We start from the raw sequence: 20,694 nt of genomic DNA, 5'->3' as shown, positions 1-20,694 counted from the left end.
GCTAGGGGACGAGAACAGAGGGGGAGAGCGAGGGGGAAGCAACAGGAGCTCACAGTGAACTCTAAGGCGTCGTCGGAGAGGTCGGGGAAGCCCGGACGGTGACGAATCGAACGGGGCGGCGCTCGGAGCAGAGGAAGAAGGCAACAGCGATAGCGGCGCTGCGGGGCGCTCCGGCGTCGCGTGCGTCGGCGTAGAGCTTCATGGATCTGAGGCGGAGCTTGTAGGCTGGTTGGATGGCCGCGGGGATGCTGGTGGCCGCGGTGGCTCACGGCGGCGTGCTCAGGCACGTGAGGGGAAGAGCGATGGAGAGAGACAGAGGAGAGGGAGAAGGTCGGGAGAGAGTGAGAGAGTCCCGGGGGGGGGGGGGGCGCGTGGCGACATCCTGGCGTCGAGGCTGCGGCGGAAGCAGGAGGTGGCCAGGCGCGTGGGCGCACGCGGCGGGCACACGCCCCTCGTCCTTCTGGCGAGAGGAGGGAGACGACTGGCATCGGCCAGCTGGGCTGGGCCGGCTCCTGGGCCGCACAGGTAAATGGCCCAGGTACTAACTCTCTCTCTCTGTTATTTAATTTGTTCTATTTTTCTATTTATTTTGTTCTGTTTTGAATTAGTAAAATACCAATTCATTTTGTAAAATCCTGAAAATAATTGTGGGCACTTTTGAAAATATTTCCAACAGCCCTCAACTAGTTTTAGAATTATTAGAGCATTTAAAATATTTATAGGATTTAAATGCCCCAATTCAAATACAATATGAGTTAATTCAAAAATCCAAAAATGACCTAGAAATATTGGCATCATTTTTGGCAGAGGTTTTCACCTTTATCAAAAATCATGAACATTTTCAAAGGCATTTTGGGTTAATTGAAAATATTGTTTATTTGAACCTAGTTGAATGCATTTGCTGCTAGGGTTTCAACATCCCCATTTCAAGTTTCTTTGAAAATTAAACATGATGACATGAGGAACAAGCAAAGTCAAACAAGGGCTGATCTGGGGCTGTGACAGCTCACCCCCACTAAACAAGAATCTCATCCCGAGAGTCAAGACATGAGGTAAGAAGACAAAGGGGTACGAGCTAACATGATCTTCACGATCCAAGTTGCACTTCATAAGAACGTTGATTCGATCACCATCTTTGTCTCGATGTCTTGCTCTGAGAACTCCAACCGACAAGACAACAAGAGGAAAGGGAAAACTCTAGAAGGATCGATCTTCTCGAATATCGAACAACTTTGGATCAACTCATGGAGGGAGGCATTGAAACATCTCTCGAGCTGAGAGGCAAAACATACACCAGGAGGGACGGAAGAAACAATTTGACGAGGGTTTCAAAGTAGCGAGGAAAAATTGCCATGATTCCATAACGGGGCACCTTGGGGAAGGTGACTCGTAGAGTTATTCCCTTAAGCGGCAAAAAGAATTACTTTTGATACAAAGATCATTGAAACTCTTCATACCAGCTTAGGGCAATTTACAATTGATCGTTTGAAAAAAAAACTCGAAGAAATGGCATACTCGGACTAGGATGGATGACGTGGACTACCTTGTTGAAGACAACGCAATGGATGACTTTGGCTTATCACCGGAAATGTATGGGACCCATGGTAGGACCACTTTTGAAGATGATCCTGACCAGAGATTACCGAGAAGGGTAGTCCTTGGTAGAATGGCACAATGGCGGTGCAAGCTAGGAACAAAATGCTATTTCTGGGAATGATTCTGGTAGCTGGGAAATAACTTAACAGTCGAGAGTGATTCCACTGCTTGAATGGTTATGGCCTAATCGAAGAAACTGAGAGCGGATCCCAGTTAATGCCGACGATAAATCCTAGTGCTTGCGCGTGCTCTCAAGAACTTGAGCATTTCCATATTCATCAAGGTTCTACCAACATCCGTGCCGAGGATCCTGGCAACACATCATACTACCATGATGAACGGTGATGGAGGATGCAGGTGCAAAGGAGGACAACACTTTCTCAGATTTCACCTTAGCGAAGCCAAGGGAGCAAAATCTGGGTGATCGACCGGGAGATATTTAGCACTCCGCTTCTAATGTTCTCCTTGATGTTCTAGCGTAACCCATTAGATGTGGTTTGGTATCTTGAACATCAAGTAGTAGGTCGGACTTCGGGTGCGCAGGAATCCATAAGGAATAACTAGTGGAATAAATCCTAAGAAATCCTTATGGGGAGGTGACCAACTTTATCAATCAGGATACTACCATAATAGGTCTTCCGGCTGGGTGTGTTGGCCACGACATCCACTTTACCGGTTATCGAGAGACCAATATTATAATTCTTGGAAAATGTTCCAACCATCATATCTGCCCGAGATTTAGATCTGGTTGGTGTCAGGATATTCCAGACTCATCAAGTCTGGAAGGAAAAATGAAAGTTTGCAACACAAATCGACGAGATGACGTTGCGAGATTCTCAGGGGATGAACTACGATAGCAAGCTCCAAAACATGAGCTGGTTCTGCTACAACATGTGAACACGCTGTCCCAGACAAGCATGACCACATAGTAGTCTTAGAATAAAACACTACCGGGTTCTGGTTGGGAACCATCGACGAGGATATCGAAGTTCTTTCATAAGTCCGGATTAGCTCTTATGAAGGAACTCCTTCTCCTTAAACAAGTCAGTTAGTGGCTTGGTGTGCTAAGGATACATATAGAATGAAGGTTGCAAGTCTCCAAACCACGGTATACTTCGCACATATGCATGACTGACTTGGGATGATTCCAGAGGAAGCAAAACAAACTTTCTCGAATTCACGGCGGCAACTTGCATCTAATGCACATGAATTAGAGTAAGTCACTTCTTTCATCCAACATATGCTTCATGAACGGAACACGAAGATAATGCTTATAAAGTTTCCAATACTAGCTGGATGTTCAACACGAGTCACGGAGAAGGTAGCAGTGCTGCTGATGGGCTCAACAACAATGCATCCAGGTTTCCATGGAGATGGAATTCCATAATTATGTGAACAAGTGATAGCATTGGTCAGACCCAAAAGATATAATGGTGTATGCTCGAGGGATCAACCACGAGTAAGACAACATTATGAACATCGTTGGTCCTGATTTGATTTGATGATAACCCATACTCAAATCAAAGTCTTGATACGACAATAGGTCCAACAACTGATCACAGGGACCAATCGATGAAGATATCATCTATCTCCAACACACACAGATATATCCCTTGAAATGAGCTAAGCTGGCAAGCTTTTATCTTCCAACTCTCCAAGTTGTTGTTTAGCTTGACCAACTAGCTCAGGGTATCCAACACGGATTCTTGGAGAAGGGGTGGTTTACTGGAAAACCAACTTGTTCACGACTCAACATATCGGTCATGGACAACCTGGTGGTACTTCCAAGAAGATATTTGGAAAATCACGATCCACCGACATGTTATTAAGATCAAGAACAATCTTGCTTTTCAGGGCAAGACGATATGACCGAACAAGCAAGGACTGACACTATCCTAACTCATTGATCGAAAAGTGCACCGGGAGTAAGGACTAGGTAGCACGATCAACCTTAGAATGATGGTTCAATAGCCAACATGCTAAGGATGAGAATATTGTCCATTTGCTACCAAGCAACGGAGTTGCTAGGAGTATAAACTTCACACATCATAGTTCACTTGTCGGCATTCCGGTTGCAACAACACGGGACCAAGAAATGAATGATGATGGCGAGGAGTATCACTGCGTCAAGAATTCACAAAAGGTGGTGCAATTCCTACGATATTCTCGACATAAAGGGGGTAATACTCAAAGGTAGAACAGAACAAAAGCTGGTTAGGCATTTGATCTACGGAATACAACTACTTTGACCCAATCCTAGAGATGGACGAGGTACTGGAGTTTGTTTCTCCTAAGTCATTCCGGATTAGAATGGCTTGACAGACCACAAGAATAATAGGCATTGATAACACAAATGCACAATTGCTCCTGACTATCAATTGATAGACGAGGGCCAGAAAATAACTAAAGAGGGACAACCCAAAGGAACATATGTTTTCCTGAGTTGTGGATGCATGAATTAGTATGTCGAACAAAGTTCAACAGGTTTCTTCCGGATAACCCATGCAGAGGAGGAAGGACTGGCAGAGTCACAATATGAATGGACTACTCCTCAAGAGCGCCCTGGTTGTGATCTTTTGGTTAAAAGAACTTCTGCCATGATGGTTCATGGTATTGGAAGAATGAGATACCACGGACCTCGAGGACTAATGCAAAGGTTACTAATAACCTAAAGGAACGAGCAAACACTATCAACAGGAGGTAAGTGGAGTGAATCTTGGGTTCAAGAACCCAGAAATAGAATGCCTACTAACTAAATGGCATCACGGGATGCTTTCGAGAATAATGGCCAGAATCATCACACTGGGGATGCAAGCATTGCTAGATTACTAAGTGGTCCTCTAAGACACCTAGGGTCATAATAATAACTCCAACATATATGTCAAGGCAACAGAGTACCTCAACTCAACGATTAGTGTGGTTAATCTGGCCCAAAGGAACATCGAGAACGGAAAGAAGGGATTTGCAAATGCATCAGATTATTTAGAAGCCTGGGATGACTCGGACAGCATAACGGCTGTAAATGCTCAAAGGATTTGAGACATCCTGCAAAAATGGTGGCATAACCACTTAGAAGCACAATATCAAGGTTCCAAGTCCAACTAACAACACACTGTAGTGTAGAAACTGAACTGAGGCTTGAGACCAACAATCCTACGAGTCTACGGATTAGTAACACGTGATCCTGATAGAAAGATGAGAAGCCTAGTTCTTAATCCCCGTAGAAGAGAAGAGGGTGACTCAGATCAGAAGGGCATAAGGTAAAGGAGTAAAAAGAGCCTTACGTTCCCTCCCACAATCAATTCGCTTATATAACTAAAGCATTTCTAGACACAGCTTCGACCAGTTTGGCTTGGTAATCCTACAGGCAGTCAGGCTCTGATACCAACGCTGTCAGGACCCCGATTCCAAGTCACACCGATCTAGCCTGTAACACCTCATATCACTTTGCGGCCTCACGCACGGTATTCCCACGGGTGTCGCCTTACCATGGCCCAGGACCGTTTGCGCCTTTTGGCTCACGTATATGACAGTGTCGCTAGCATCCATATGACAGAGAACCCGGGCCGACATGGCTAGTCGTGAACCCAAAGCGGCACTAACGTATGGGGACAGGCATACATGAATCAACATCGAACGTGTCGGTCAGCAGCGTGCGAATCCGGGCTGTAGCACTGGGCTAACAGGACTCCGGGAACCCGGGCTGTAGCAGGCTAGGCAGGACTCCGGATGTCACCGCGTGACATTTCCCCGAAGGGACAGACACAGGAACGAAGTGAATCACATACCGGCCAGTCAAGTGTTCCGGAGCAGTAGTGCTGGGCTAGCAGGACTCCGGTGAACCGGGCTGTAGCGGACTACTATGGCTCATGGAAGCACAAGACTACATTTCCCCATAAGAGAGGCTACCAAGGATAAACAACTAGGTTGTCGGATCCCACACATACCAAGCATTTCAATCATACACACCATATGCTCGATATGTGCAAATACAATATGGCATCACAACAAGACTCTACGACTCAAAGTGTTTATTCATTAGGCTCCGAAGAGCCAGATATTACAAACATGGGTCTCATGACCCAACATTCAGAGCATACAAGTCAAACACATGCGGAAGCTTAACATGTCTGAGTACAGACATCTACAAAAGAAAAAGGCTGCGAAGCCTGACTATTTACTAGATCCTGCCGAGGGCACAAGATCGTAGCTGAGGTATCAAGCTAAACGTCGAAGTCCACACGGAACTACTAGCGAGACTGACGTCTCTCTGCAAAACATAAAATAAGCAAACGTGAGTACAATTGTACCCAGCAAGACTTACATCAAAACTATCTACATATGCATCGGTACCAAAAGGGAGTGGTGGAGTTTAACTGCAGCAAGCCAGCTTTGACTCGGTGGCTATCCTAAGCTACAATTGCAAGTAACTCTTTTGAGGTGGCGCACACGAGTCCACATATTCACCATATCAATACACCACTATGGATCCGCTCCCGTCTCCCTACGAGAACGCCATCCATAGCACTCACGCTTATCTTGCGCATTTTAGAGTATCCACTTTCACTTGTCTATGAACTGTTATAGGCAACCCAGAAGTCCTTTACCGCGGACACGGCTATTCGGATAGATCATATTAACCCTGCAGGGGTGTACTTCGTCACACACGCTCTCGCCACTTACCACCATGTACACGTCGTGTACCTCGGCAACCTTCAAGCGGAAGCCTGGCGAGGGAGTCGGCCACAGCCTACCTAAACACTCAAGTCTCTAGTCCAGGTTTATCGCCTATTCAGGTTCCATCCGCAGGGAGTCCGGCCGAGGTTTCCACATACGGCCCCGAACGATGTGTGCAGGGTTCCCGAGACACCAAACGGGCGCCCGGTACACCGTGCCACGTGCCTACCGCATCACAGCCCACCCCTCGGTCAGCGCTGTCCACGGCCTCCAGCATACTACAAACACCAGAAACTACTTGCAACTCCTGGACAGAGGACAAGAGTGATTAAGAAGCCGAGAGGGTCCATTGGTTTCGGGCCCAATGCGTGGTAGTAACTGTATCATGGATCACAAACACAGAACTCAGTTCCTGAGGACGGCTTCAATGAGACAACCCACCATGTACTCCTACATGGCCTCTCACCGCTACCTTTACCAAATCGTGTTCACACACTTAGCTCACACACAGTAGGACATGTTCATCACCATTCCAATTCATCCCCGACGAATCAGACCCGACTCAACTCTAAGCAGTAGCAGGCATGACAAACAAGCATGAATGAGTAGGCACATCAGGGCTCAAACAACTCCTACTCATGCTAGTGGGTTTCATCTATTTACTGTGGCAATGACAGGTCATGCAGAGGAAAAGGGGTTCAACTACCGCAACATGTAACAGTTGAATCGATGTTGTCCTAATGCAGTAGAATAGAGCAGGAGCGAGAGAATGGGATTGTATCGGAATGAACAAGGGGTTTTTTGCTTGCCTGGCACTTCTGAAGATATTATAGTTCTTCATCGGTGTCATCGAACTCATCGTCGGAATCACGGCTATCGAGAGGGGACAATCACCGGCAAACAAGGAAGAACACAATCAATGCAATGCAACAATTATGATGCATGATTATGACATGGAAATATGACGTGATTTGGCCTAATGCAACTAGCAACAGAAAGGTTTGGGTTGATTTGAACTCAAGGTTCAAATTCAAATTCAAACTATGAATTCAAATAGTGCATTATCATGTTTTCACCTATACAGCAGGTATAACTTAGTTTGACATGCATGAAAATGATACAGATGGATAGATTGCATTTTTCTGATAATTTTTCATATATAAATTATTTCGTTCTGAGCTACGGTTGATTTTATATGATTTTTAGAAGTTTATACTATTTTCTGGAATTTCCGGAATAGACTTAAATCCAGATAATGCTTTACTGCGTCAGCCTGACGTCAGCAGGTCAACTAACCCGGTCAGGTCAAACTTGACCAGTGGGGTCCACTGGTCAGTGACTCAGCTAACTAACCAAATTAGTTAGTGCTAATCTAAGTTAATTAGGGCCTGGGCCCACATGGCAGTGGCTCTAGGGGTGGTTTAGCTGGGTCATTAGTGGCTAATGACGAGCCACGTCATCAGTTGCCGGAGTTTCGCCGGCGACGACCATTTCGCGCGACGGAGATCGTCGGGATCTCGCCATAGCCCACGGTTTGAGGCGGGGTTTGCTCCTACGGATTGCTGGCGCTCCCGCGCATCTAGTGGTGGTAGCAGCAGCAGCTGGGATGGCCGGGGGTGACGGCGGCGAGCACTTCCGCGGCGGCCGGAGTACGGGCACGCTCGGACACAGCGTTTTGTTGCACGGGAGGACGAGCTGCGGGTTGCTACGGAGCCCTGCGGACTCGCTGAGCACGGGGGTGGGCTCGGATGCGTCGTGAATGCGCTCTAGCTACGGCGATGCCATGGCCGGCGGCGGTGAGCTCTCGGGCTCGGTCGGAAGACGGGGCTAGGGGACGAGAACAGAGGGGGAGAGCGAGGGGGAAGCAACAGGAGCTCACAGTGAACTCTAAGGCGTCGTCGGAGAGGTCGGGGAAGCCCGGACGGTGACGAATCGAACGGGGCGGCGCTCGGAGCAGAGGAAGAAGACAACAGCGATAGCGGCGCTGCGGGGCGCTCCGGCGTCGCGTGCGTCGGCGTAGAGCTTCATGGATCCGAGGCGGAGCTTGTAGGCTGGTTGGATGGCCGCGAGGATGCTGGTGGCCGCGGTGGCTCACGGCGGCGTGCTCAGGCACGTGAGGGGAAGAGCGATGGAGAGAGACAGAGGAGAGGGAGAAGGTCGGGAGAGAGTGAGAGAGTCCCAGGGGGGCGCGTGGCGACGTCCTGGCGTCGAGGCAGCGGCGGAAGCAGGAGGTGGCCAGGCGCGTGGGCGCACGTGGCGGGCACACGCCCCTCGTCCTTCTGGCGAGAGGAGGGAGACGACTGGCATCGGCCAGCTGGGCTGGGCCGGCTCCTGGGCCGCACAGGTAAGTGGCCCAGGTACTAACTCTCTCTCTCTGTTATTTAATTTGTTCTATTTTTCTATTTATTTTGTTCTGTTTTGAATTAGTAAAATACCAATTCATTTTGTAAAATCCTGAAAATAATTGTGGGCACTTTTGAAAATATTTCCAACAGCCCTCAACTAGTTTTAGAATTATTAGAGCATTTAAAATATTTATAGGATTTAAATGCCCCAATTCAAATACAATATGAGTTAATTCAAAAATCCAAAAATGACCTAGAAATATTGGCATCATTTTTGGCAGAGGTTTTCACCTTTATCAAAAATCATGAACATTTTCAAAGGCATTTTGGGTTAATTGAAAATATTGTTTATTTGAACCTAGTTGAATGCATTTGGTGCTAGGGTTTCAATATCCCCATTTCAAGTTTCTTTGAAAATTAAACATGATGGCATGAGGAACAAGCAAAGTCAAACAAGGGCTGATCTGGGGCTGTGACATAAATCTCACGAGGTGAACATTTACTTGGAAATACTTTGGAAGAGTGTTGTATTTACAGACCTCTTGAAATGCCAGTAGGGTCATTACATGCCGCAGATGTAGAACATATGCCGGGCATATTGTGCTTAAGCCACCAAAGACTTAAAGTCTCGGGAATAAGTAGGTAGTCGCGTCCAACATTGTGATTGATCATTAAAATAGTATTCCAACTAAAAATATTCAATTCTTAGGTGGTCGTGTCCAACATTGTGATCTCCTTTTATTCATTTTGATGACAAGTATTTCCGGACGGAGGGCATTTCATAAAACACCTGAAAGGTATAGCTTAATTAGTATCAGTACGTAGTTATTCTTGATACCATGAATTTAGAGAGAGATATATATATATATAGAGAGAGAGAGGGAGGGATCATATTATGCATCGTCCTTCGCTTATCTAGTGTGAGGAACTACAGATAGAAAGGAGAAATATGCTTGGAACTGATGGATATAGAATGCAGTGCATCATAACCAAATATGGACGAAGCGGCAATGGCTGTAAAAGCAATCACGTGATGAAAATTTGCAAATGGGAACATGGAACAAAAACAGCAAGAGTTTCCATCTCATGTACAGTAGTAAAAGAACCCTGAAAATGGCTGTAAACGCAATCACGTGACCGATAACATACTCCCTGTCGTAAAGGAACCCTAACATATAAAGTTGTACTATTTCATCACATACCTTATTAGTGCAGTAGTACGTCTTTCCAGATGCCCAGACCCCGCGACCGATAACATACTCCCTGTCGTTGCAGAAGAATGGAAACTGCACAGGCAAGGCAAGCAGTGATGGCAAAACTTATATAGTTTGTAATGCATTCCAGAAATATTGCCAGGGATATCACGTAGATACCTCACCTTCCTGACCCAGCTGAAAGCTGAATAAAACTGTTGCTTATTGATGATTTGGTGCGGCATACAAGAGTATATAAGAGGGTACAAACCGACTTGGGGTAGGGGTACAAAACTGACTTGGACTAGAAGTCGTATACCATAATGACTACTCTAACACCCCCCCCCCCCGCAGTATCAACGGCAGGCTCGACGACGTTGAGACTGAAACAGATATCTTGAAACGGCTTAGTAGGTAGTGCCTTGGTGAAAATGTCAGCAAACTGAGCCGTAGAGGGAACATGAAGCACCCGAACCTGACCAAGAGCAACCTTTTCACGAACAAAATGAATATCAATCTCAATATGTTTTGTGCGTCGGTGTTGAACTGGATTGCTGGTCATGTAGACTGCTGATATGTTGTCACAGTAGACAATAGTGGCCTGCTCAATAGGCCTGTGTAGCTCGGAGAGTAACTGCCGAATCCAGATTGTATCTGCAACGGCATGTGCCACAGCGCGATACTCAGCCTCGGCCGACGAACGTGAGACTGTAACCTGTCTTTTCGAAGACCAAGAAATCAAATTGTTACCAAGAAAAACACAAAAACCGGAAGTGGACCTTCGAGTGTCAGGACAACCAGCCCAGTCTGCATCAGAGTATGCGGTAAGCGAGTTTGGAGAAGAATTATTGAGGTGGAGACCATGATTGAGAGTTCCTTTTAAATACCGAAGAATGCGTTTAACATGATTATAGTGAGGAACCCGGTGATCATGCATATAGAGACATGCTTGTTGAACAACAAAAGAGATTTCAGGATGAGTAATGGTGAGATATTGGAGAGCACCTGTTAGGCTACGATAGAGAGTAGGATCGGAAAAGGGTTCACCGGTAGCCGAAAGTTTAAAACTAGTATCGACAGGAGTGCGAGATGATTGACAGTCAAGCATACCAGCACGATTAAGAAGATCAAGAATATACTGGCATTGGGAAAGAAAAAGGCTGGAGGAATCTCGAACAACATCAATGCCTAAGAAATGATGAAGGAGTCCTAGGTCAGTCATAGAAAATTCAGATCTAAGAAGAGAGACAATATGATCTAAGAACTTTTGAGAGGAGGCGGTAAGAATGATATCATCTACATAGAGAAGTAAATAGGCAGTGTCAGAAGTTCGATGATACACAAAAAGAGAGGTGTCGGAGAGAGATGGAGTGAAGCCTATTGTTTGAATGAAGGAGGAGAAGCGTTGAAACCAAGCTCGTGGGGCCTCTTTAAGACCGTAGAGAGATTTCTGAAGAAGACATACATAGTTTGGAAAGGATGGATTTTCAAAACCCAGAGGTTGCTGGCAGTAGACAGTTTCTTGAAGGGAACCATGGAGGAAAGCATTTTTAACATCAAGTTGGTGAATGGGCCATGAAGAGGAGACAACAACACTAAGAACGGTGCGAATGGTGCTAGGTTTAACAACAGGAGAGAAGGTTTCTTCGTAATCAATTCCTTGTTGCTGAGAAAAGCCACGACAAACCCACCTGGCTTTATATCGTGAGAGGCTCCCATCGGAGTGGAACTTTTGGCGAAAAATCCATTTGCCAGAAACAATATTTGTATTGGGAGGACGAGGAACAAGTTGCCAGGTGTTGTTTTGAAGTAAAGCATTATATTCTTCTTGCATGGCAGCGGCCCAATTGGGATCAAGTAGAGCAGTTTTGTAATTCTTTGGAAGAGAAGTGAGAGATACGGAGGTATGAAGGTTTAGGCGGTCTTGGGGTTGATGAAATCCTGATTTGGCCCTAGTACGCATGCGATGATCATTAATCGGGGCTGCTGTAGGAATAGCACGAGGGGGTAAGGTGGGTACTGGTGAGTCCGGCGCAGAGGAAGAGTCGGACGAAGGAGTAGGGCTGGGTGGTGGAGTGGGAGCAGGGCTGGGTGGTGGAGTGGGAGTAGGGGCCGGGGGTGTTGGGGAGGGAGCAGGGGTCGGGGGTGTTGGGGACGTCTCGGGTGGGGTGAGTGTATGGTTGGGATTGGCTATGGTGGGTGTTATTGGTGGTGGTGATAAGTTGTGTTCGGCAGGTAGGGGAGTATATAGTTGGAAAGGACGGGGAGAGGGGGTGTTTGCGGAGCTAGGGGTGTTGGATGGTGTAGTAGTGCGTTGTGAGAAAGGAAAAATGTGCTCAGCAAACGTGACATGACGAGAGACATGAACGTGTCCGGTGTGAAGGTCGAGACAGCGATAGCCTTTGTGCTCGTCAGAGAAACCGAGAAAAGCACATGGGATAGAGCGTGGTGACAATTTATTTGCAGAAGTGGCGTAGGCATTGGGAAAACAGAGACAGCCGAAAACACGAACCGCTGAGTAGTCGGGGTGGGAAAGAAAGAGGGAATAATAGGGAGTAGTGTTGGGTTTAGTTTTAGAAAGTCGAATATTTAGAAGGAAGGTGGCCATGTGTAGGGCTTCAGCCCAAAACTTGGGAGGCATAGATGATTGAATGAGGAGAGTGCGAACTATATCATTGAGGGTGCGAAGAGAGCGTTCTGCTTTACCATTTTGAGGGGAGGTGTAGGGACATCAGAACCTAAGCAGGATGCCATGTTGTAAGAAGAAAGTACGATTTTTAATGTTATCAAACTCGCGACCATTGTCACATTGGATAAAGCGAATTGGGAGGAAGAAGTGAACAGACACATAGCGTTGAAAATTAAGGAAAAGAGAATGGACCTTGGATTTGTTGCGTAGAGGAAAAGTCCAGACAAAGTGGGTGAAATCATCTAGGATAACAAGGTAGTATTTAAAACCCGAAACACTTGCAATGGGAGAGGTCCATAAATCACAATGTATTAATGCAAAGGGATAAGTGCTACAAGAACTAGAGGAACTAAAGGGAAGACGCACATGTTTGCCTAATTGACAAGACTCGCAAAACACAGAATTATGAGAGTCCCTATTACATGGTATGGTAAATTCACTAAGCATAGAAGCTAAGACGGCGGGGTTGGGATGGCCCAAGCGACGATGCCAGAGATCGACGGAGGCCAGCATGGATGTTGGAGGGGTGGCGGCAGGAACTCCATTAAGAGAATAAAGATCACCGGAGCTATTGAAGCGAGCGATCTCGGCCTTGGTCAGGTAATCCTTCACAGATAAACCAAAAGGGTCAAATTCAGCCGAAACTAGATTGTCGCAAGTAAATTGGCGAACAGAGATAAGATTTTTAATGAGGGCGGGTGCAAGTAGAACATCGCGAAGTAAAAGAGGTTTGGTGGAAGAGGGAAGTTGAGCCTGACCAACACAATATATAGGAATAGATGATCCATCTCCAAGGATAATGGAAGGGAAAGGAGATTTAGTGCAAGAAGATAACCAATTACTAGATGCAGACATATGACTAGAGGCCCCTGAATCAAAGATCCTATCCATACCTGAGTTTCCTTGTGCAGCAAAGTTATTCATGGCCTGGAGAAAGGCAGCTTGATCCCAGCTCGGCGTCGCAGGTGAGGGTGGTGTCGGAAGCAGTGCCGGCGGATACGATGGTGAAGGCAGTAGGGCCGGCTGGGGAGTGTAGTAGGCATTGGCCGGCTGTGGTGGAGGTGGCGTCGGGAGCAGGGCCGGCTGAGGTGTGTAGTAGGCACCGCCGTCGGTGCTGTAATGACCATAAGGAGCATACGTCGGGGCGGCGTGATAGGCATTGGCCGGCTGTCGGGGGTTGAGAACCCCGGGAGCACTAGTAGGCGGCCGAAGGCCGGGTTGCCAGGCACCTGAGTATGCCGGCGGAGCACCGAGGGTGGACGGAGCGGACCAGGGCATGGGCCATGCTTGAACAAGCCCCGTCCAAGGATCATGAGGAGGCCGCCATGCAACCGCAGATGGAGCACTGGTGGGTGGTGCAGGACTCGGTGCTGGTGATGTCGACGACGGCCTGTAGATAGGGTTTTTGCCGCGGTAGTTCGAACTAGGACGCCAGCCTGGGGGCGGTTGAACAGATGACGATGCGGATGGCCCGGCGGCAGGAGCCGGCCTGGAAGGCGGCGCTGGTGTAGACGACAGAGGAGGACGAGCCGCAGCATGAAAGACCTTGGGGCGAGAGTCCTTGCGAGCTTGTGTTTCCGCCGCGAGTTGTAGCAAGGAACGAACTTCAGCGAAGGTAGGAGGGGGCCGTATCATCGGTATGAACGAGGCTTGCTTGTCAAAGTCTTCGCTGAGGCCGCCGCCGACGATATTGATTAGCTGTGAGTCGCTAACTGTATCGCCGAGTTCGCGGAGCTCATCACCAATGGTCTTAACGCGCTGGCAGAACAGGTTCACCGGGGCGTCTCCTTGCACCATATTGCGAAGCTCGGTGTGGAGAGCGTTTTTCCGAGCGTCGGTGTTACTTTGGAAGAGCTGACGGAGGGAGTGCCAGATGTTGGCAGCGGTGGCGCCGTCGTGATCGAGCATGTTGAAGATCTCGGTGGTGATGCGGGTGTAGAACCACTGGACGATCGCGAGATCGTCTTTCAACCATTGCGGATCGTCGGGGCGGGGAAGACAGTTGGCGGCGACATGCGAGCGCAGGTTGCAGCGGCCGAGGTGGAGATCGAAGAGATGTCTCCAATGGTAGTAGTTGTAGGCGGCGAGATCAAGAACTATGGGGATGTAGGGGCTGACGTCGGAGATTGTTTCAGCAAGAGATATTGGTGCGGCGAGGATGGGTGCAGGGTAGTTTTATGGAGCTATGGTGAGGGCCGAGAGAGAAGCGGCCGCGGCGTTGGCAGCCTTGGCGATGAGTGCGGCCCGGCGCTCGAAGTAGCCGGGCGGCGGCGGCGGCGGTGGCGTTGGCGGAGCCATACCCTAAACCCTGGGACCGGTATCTGATACCATGAAAGCTGAATAAAACTGTTGCTTATTGATGATTTGGTGCGGCATACAAGAATATATAAGAGGGTACAAACCGACTTAAGGTAGGGGTACAAAACTGACTTGGACTAGAAGTCGTATACCATAATAACTACTCTAACACCAGCAAACAACCATTGTTCCAGTCTTTGTGCACCCGTTCAATCTCGTGCTGCAGATACTGTCCCAAGTGTTCTTGACCCGGAAGTCATCATCCCAGAAGAAATCCCTAACAACATCCAGCGACGCGTCTTTGAAGATAGTGGCAATGCAGTACTGCGGCGGGCATTCTAGAATGAAACAAAGCGACCAATTTTTTTTAATCCTAAGCTATAGTATAGTATCTTGTATGTCTAAACACTGAATTACTGAACCAAATTTCATTGCAACCAGTATCACAAATCTACATCTCTCATCAACAATCCAAAAACAGTACAATAATTGATATAATTTTGAAAAGTTCAGACACCGTTGCTCTTGAATTGTAAGGCGATGTCTGAATCAACTTTGAAAGACTACACACACAAAATTCTTCAGTTATGGAGTCGCTCAACTAAAAAACTAACTAAGAAGGCTTCATGCATACCTTGGGATCTCTTCTCTAGCCCTGGTACCGCATCGTCGGCTATGTGTGTTCCATCATGTGTAGGCCGGGCCGCTGTCCTTATCTTCGACGACCCTCCCTGCATCAAGTCCATGTGCTCACTGAAATTGTTGCTCCGGCGCCACAGAAGCTGCCTTTGCTCTACACGATTTACAATCAAATCAGGCGACCACAACACTGTCCACAACACGCACACACAGGCCGTACCCTCTGCGTGTAGCCACCGGCTCTCGTGCACCCTCAAGCACAAACCTGCATGCGCCTCTGCCGACTGACCATAGCTGATTAGTTTCACTTCTTTCTAGGATTCCATTTTGCGCTAGTCCACCAAGTCCTCCACCAATATCCGCGACAACCCCGTGGCACGGTAAGTGAAGGATACATCACAAATACTCTGAAAAAGGATGAAAAATAAACATAATTGTCACATGAAGATATTATTATGTAAATGGAACAGCCGAAGAGGCTTACGTTCAAGCTGAAAGAGCCATGATCCCAGAGGTCTTAATCCGTCCCTTCGTGTAAATAACAATGGAATTGATACAATACTTTAATATAGCATTTGACAAACAATAAGCAAGAAGATGATTGATGCTTCATTCTCTAATACATGTCTTTAGTTCCTGCACACACACTGGACGGATTTAATTCAGATGAAGATAAGGAAAAACTGGTGCACCCTTCCTATGCACATGGCATATCCATTAGAGAATTAGTGGCAGTGGTTAACCTAAAGAGTCTGGAATTACATTACACAAAAAGAGAACAGGGAAATGTGTAGACATCATATCATACAGCTAGAATGCTAAACGTTGCTCCTAACTGAACTGAACTAAAATGGCAGCCAAATCTGAACTTGAACTCAACTAAATGGCAACTTGAGCTAATATAATTGGTCCAAAAAGATCATTTTAAAACTGTATCGGAGATAACCATGGAAATAATTTATAGAACATAAAAAAGAAAAACAACATTTAGCTTCTTGTAACCATACAAGTGGCAGGAATATACAAACAGAATTATCTTTGGGTGCCCAAAACAACTTCACTTCAATTACTCACTATACAATTTGGTTTTGTAAAATGGTAGATCGGAAGTTTCTTTCTGGTTGATACAATAACTATGCATGAGGTGCTAGCTCCAGTAAAGTACTCCCTCCGTCTGAAAATACTTGTCATCAAAATGGACTAAAAGGGATGTATCTAGAACTAAAATACATCTAGATACATCTCCTTTTATTCATTTTGATGACAAGTATTTCTGGACGGAGGGAGTATATGTCAGTTCTACCAGATTGCAATAATATCGGATAAGCCTCCAAATAGGTGCATGTTCACAAGAAAATATGACTGGTATACTAAGTATTCACTATACCATGCATGCTTTCTTGATGGTAATATTTATTGATTTCCCTATTCTGCAAATACGAACGACTGATGCTTTCCCACCACGAATACATTTTTTACTACCCCAAAGTATTGGAGTACTATGCAACCACACACCAAAGTATTGGAGTAGTATTGGAGTAGTACTGAAAACAACGATTGTCGGTTTAATAGATAGTGCATATGCACAACCATGTGATAGTTTAACTGGACATCAAAATCCTGTTGTCCACATGCGTAATGTAAACCCTGCCTGGCATGAAGATCATGGCACACACCATTCTAAGAAAACTAAGAAATTTTATTTGTCATGGATGTGGTGGTGAGAACACAAAACAGCAGGGGCACACCAAGCAGACGTGCACAGCAGCAGCAACCAGCAACATCCACACACGCACATTAGCAAGCAAGCATTGAGATCTGCGAAGGCCGTATGGGGCAAGATAAGCGATACATGCTTGACCATACGTGCACCGGAGTAGGGAATATGTCGAGGGCGCGGCGGCGTGCCTATCTTGTTAGCGTGGCCACGGGTGGAGATGGAGGCTGGGCGCGGCTCCCCAGGAAGAAGACCTTCCGCCACAATGCCATCACCGCGCACGGGCGCCAGCATCCTCACGGCGGCACCCAGCCTCGACGACCCCTTTTGCTCTTCCTTCTGCCATCATGGTGGTGGTGTCCGTGGAGGGCATCGGGTTGCGGGCAGCCTCGACGACCCCTCTTGCATTTGATGACAAGTATTTCACGAGAAGTTATTTACAAAAAAGGTCCCATATTCAGCTGCAATTTTTGCGCTTTGTCCAATTGTGTAGACACAGCTCTGTCTATAGTATGCTTATATTGCATACCTCAATGACCATGTCCTCCAGGCTCAAAGAGTCGATGCTGCTGTAGCCTAGCTGAGAAGCCACGTCTGGAAGGTGATCAGTTCAAGAGAACGTCAATAGGGTTTCCCCCAACCACAGAAAACACATCAACTATGTTCAAAGTGAAGAAAGGATGTTGGATGTTGTCGGCTTACTCTGTACTGAAACAGTAACATCAGAAACTGCATACCCCTCTTTCAGATCATCATAACGCTGACGGAGCTTTGCCATTGCCTGCAGGCATAATATCTCCACTGTGATTCAATAGATCGTAAGCTCGAGATGCACATGTCAGAACGAACAAAGTCCAGGGTCTTAGCAAAAAGATTGTCCATTTTAATGCAAATGCAAGGTATCATAGGCTCTGTATCCATCTTATGTGAAGGGTGTATACAAGCAAGATCACATGAGCACAAGGATGCTCCATTCATATGCAGCATGGACATAACCATGATGAACACAGCACACACTGAAGCTAGACCCGCAAAGTCCACACTCTGAGTTTACACTTGTTGCATTACAGACCAAATTTGGATCCAGTTTTTACACGGATGGATTAAATTAGACTGATGTTTAAGAAGCAATGCAGAGCCAAAAGAGAACCAGCCCTTTTAGTACGTCTGCTGAATCTGAATCACAGTTATCCAAGTGTAAACAGTACAAGGCTATCTAAGTCACCCCGTCTCAAGAAAACAAAAATAACAAAATCACGAGGAGGGTGGAATTTGCAGAAGGGAAAAGAACCTGAGAAAACGAATCAGGGTCTGAAATAGCCTGTGCCCCCTTGCTCTTCAACATATCGTTCACGGCTAACTCAAGTGGGACATCGATCCAGATGGTGGGGGCGGCGGTGCGCCAGGAGGAGGCGGAGGCGACCTCGCGCGGGAAGTAGGCCGGGGCGGAGGCTCGCTGGGTTCGAGGGAGGGGCCAGGTGGGGGTCCGAACCGCCGGGGCACCTAGTGGAGCGGAGGATCACCTTCTTCGTTCTTCGTTCCTTGACAGAAAAACCAAGATCATCAAATTCGACATTGAGAGGATTGTCACGGGCAAGAGCTTTAACTGATATGAGATTCCTAATCAGGTGCGGGGAGACGAGGACATTGCGAAGAGAGATGGGGGAGCCGCTGGTGGGAATGGTGGTGTGCCCGGTGTGCGTGACCGCTAGCGTGCTCCCATCGCCGACAATGATGCGAGATGAACTGTAAGGGACTGAGGAGGAGAGCATACCAGACGAAGACGCCATGTGCGATGTTGCTCCGGTGTCGAGGTACCAGTCGGCCGTTGGTGGCGCCGGCTGCTGCTGCTGCATCGACATGGAGTTCAGGGCGTGGATGAGCGCATTCTGATCCCAGGAAGGACCAGGAGGGTTGGTGGAGTTGTTCGTCAGTGCGCCGTACAGGGGGTGAGCGGGCACGACCCCTGGTTGCCAGACCACAGGAGGTGCGTGCGCTGGAACGCCTGGCCCGGCGGCGTAGTGCGATGCAGTGCCGGCGAACGGCGTGCTCCCACCGGGTCGGGGTCCAAGGATGCCGGCGCCAGGTGCATGGGGACGCCAAGGCATCGGCCAGGCGTGGCCCATACCGGTCCATGGAGCCGCAGAAGGAGTGGGAGGGCGAGTCATGTGGCCACCCCCGCCGGAGTACGAGCCCTGACCCCCGCCGGAGTTTGAGCCCTGGCCCCCGCCGGAGTTGTTGGCCTTGCCCTTGCCCTTGTAGCGCCCGTTCCCGCCGCCGTTGCGCCCGTGGCCGCCATTCTGCCCGCCCGAGCCGCTGCTGGTGTTGGTGTTGGGCACACGTGCAGCGTGCAGGGCAGTCTCAGTGTTGGCGTCGGCGGACAGACGACTCTCCTCGAGCAGCAGGAATGCACGGCATCGGAGGAACGCCGGGAAGGGAGTCTGCATCGTCAGAATGGGCACAGCGTAGCGAAAACGCGGGTGCAGACCACGGAACATGTTGAGCACCTGGTCGCGGTCGGTGACGGGCGCGCCGAGCTCGGCGAGGCGATCGGCGCAGTCCTTGAGCCGTGCGAAGAAGGAGAGGATGGACGAGCTCCCCTGCTCGATGCGGCGAAACTCGGTGGAGAGGAACACCACCTGGTGCTCAGCGTTCTCGAGGAAGAGGGTGCAGATGGCCGCCCAGAGAACGGCGGCGGTGGCGCCGCGCTGGTGGACGAGCCCGAACACCTCCGGGCTAACTCGGTTGTACAACCAGGAGACGAGATGAGCATCGTCTTGCGCCCAGGCAGGGTCGCGGGGACGCGGCGGTCCGGTAAGGTGATCTGCGACAGCGAGCTTCTGGAAGGTGACTTCGAAGAGGGTGCGCCAGTGGGAGAAGTTGGGTGGGTTCAGGGTCAGCACAAGAGGGACGTGCTGGTTGATGAAGACGCCGGCGAGTGGGGAGCCGAGCGGCTGGTGCGTCATGGAGGAGGAGGCCGTGGGGTCTGGAGCGAAGAGAGCCCCGTGGGCAAGTGCAGATGGGGTGAGGAGGGGCTGGTGCATGGTCTGAGAGGAGGGAGGTGTGACGGGCGAGCCGCCAGAGAGAGAGCCCGGACGTGGTGGAGGCGGCGGCGGCGGCGTCGACATGGCGCCGGCGAGCGCAGGTTTGCGGAAGCGGAGTGGAGCGGTTTACAGGCGAGGGAGAAGCCCAGTGTCTGATACCATGTAGAATAGTGGAGGAAGAGGGAGATCGCACCTTAGGTGCTCTCCGGTGTATACTCATGTATATATAGCCGGTTACAACAGGGCGCAGAGCGCCGGGGTGTGGCAACGTGCATGGATCATGGGATCGTGCATGCATGATGTACGTGCACGTACAGGAAGAGAGAGATGGGTAAGCTAGCTACTGTTAACACCCCAAGCCAACCCACTATCTGTCAAGCTTGTCAACTAGGAAAGAGCACTAGGCTCCAGTTCGGTTCATCCGATCACGTATCTTTCTTTCCCTTTCAATTAGTGCACTGTGATGTATGGACTGCTCCAGCCCAAAGCAACTCTG

The 20,694-nt window shown here is 48.5% G+C and overlaps 1 protein-coding gene across 1 annotated transcript; it reads right to left on the bottom strand.

The window, feature by feature from the left end:
• Positions 1-18,515: 18,515 nt before the first annotated feature.
• On the bottom strand, positions 18,516-20,198 carry LOC141041241 (uncharacterized). The gene has a single exon (XM_073507362.1). It carries the CDS (start codon positions 20,196-20,198, stop codon positions 18,516-18,518), a length of 1,683 nt encoding a protein of 560 aa, XP_073363463.1.
• Between the last annotated feature and the right edge of the window lie 496 nt (positions 20,199-20,694).

This window comes from Aegilops tauschii, chromosome 2 (genome assembly GCF_002575655.3).
Source record: "Aegilops tauschii subsp. strangulata cultivar AL8/78 chromosome 2, Aet v6.0, whole genome shotgun sequence".
Taxonomy (NCBI): Eukaryota; Viridiplantae; Streptophyta; class Magnoliopsida; order Poales; family Poaceae; genus Aegilops; species Aegilops tauschii.
Note: the sequence above shows the minus strand (reverse complement) of the source record. Positions and strands in the feature narration are given on the sequence as shown.

What these genes read in the sequence shown, in the direction of transcription:
- LOC141041241 (XM_073507362.1), bottom strand. Translation starts at nt 20,198, where the DNA reads ATGCACCAGCCCCTCCTCACCCCATCTGCACTTGCCCACGGGGCTCTC.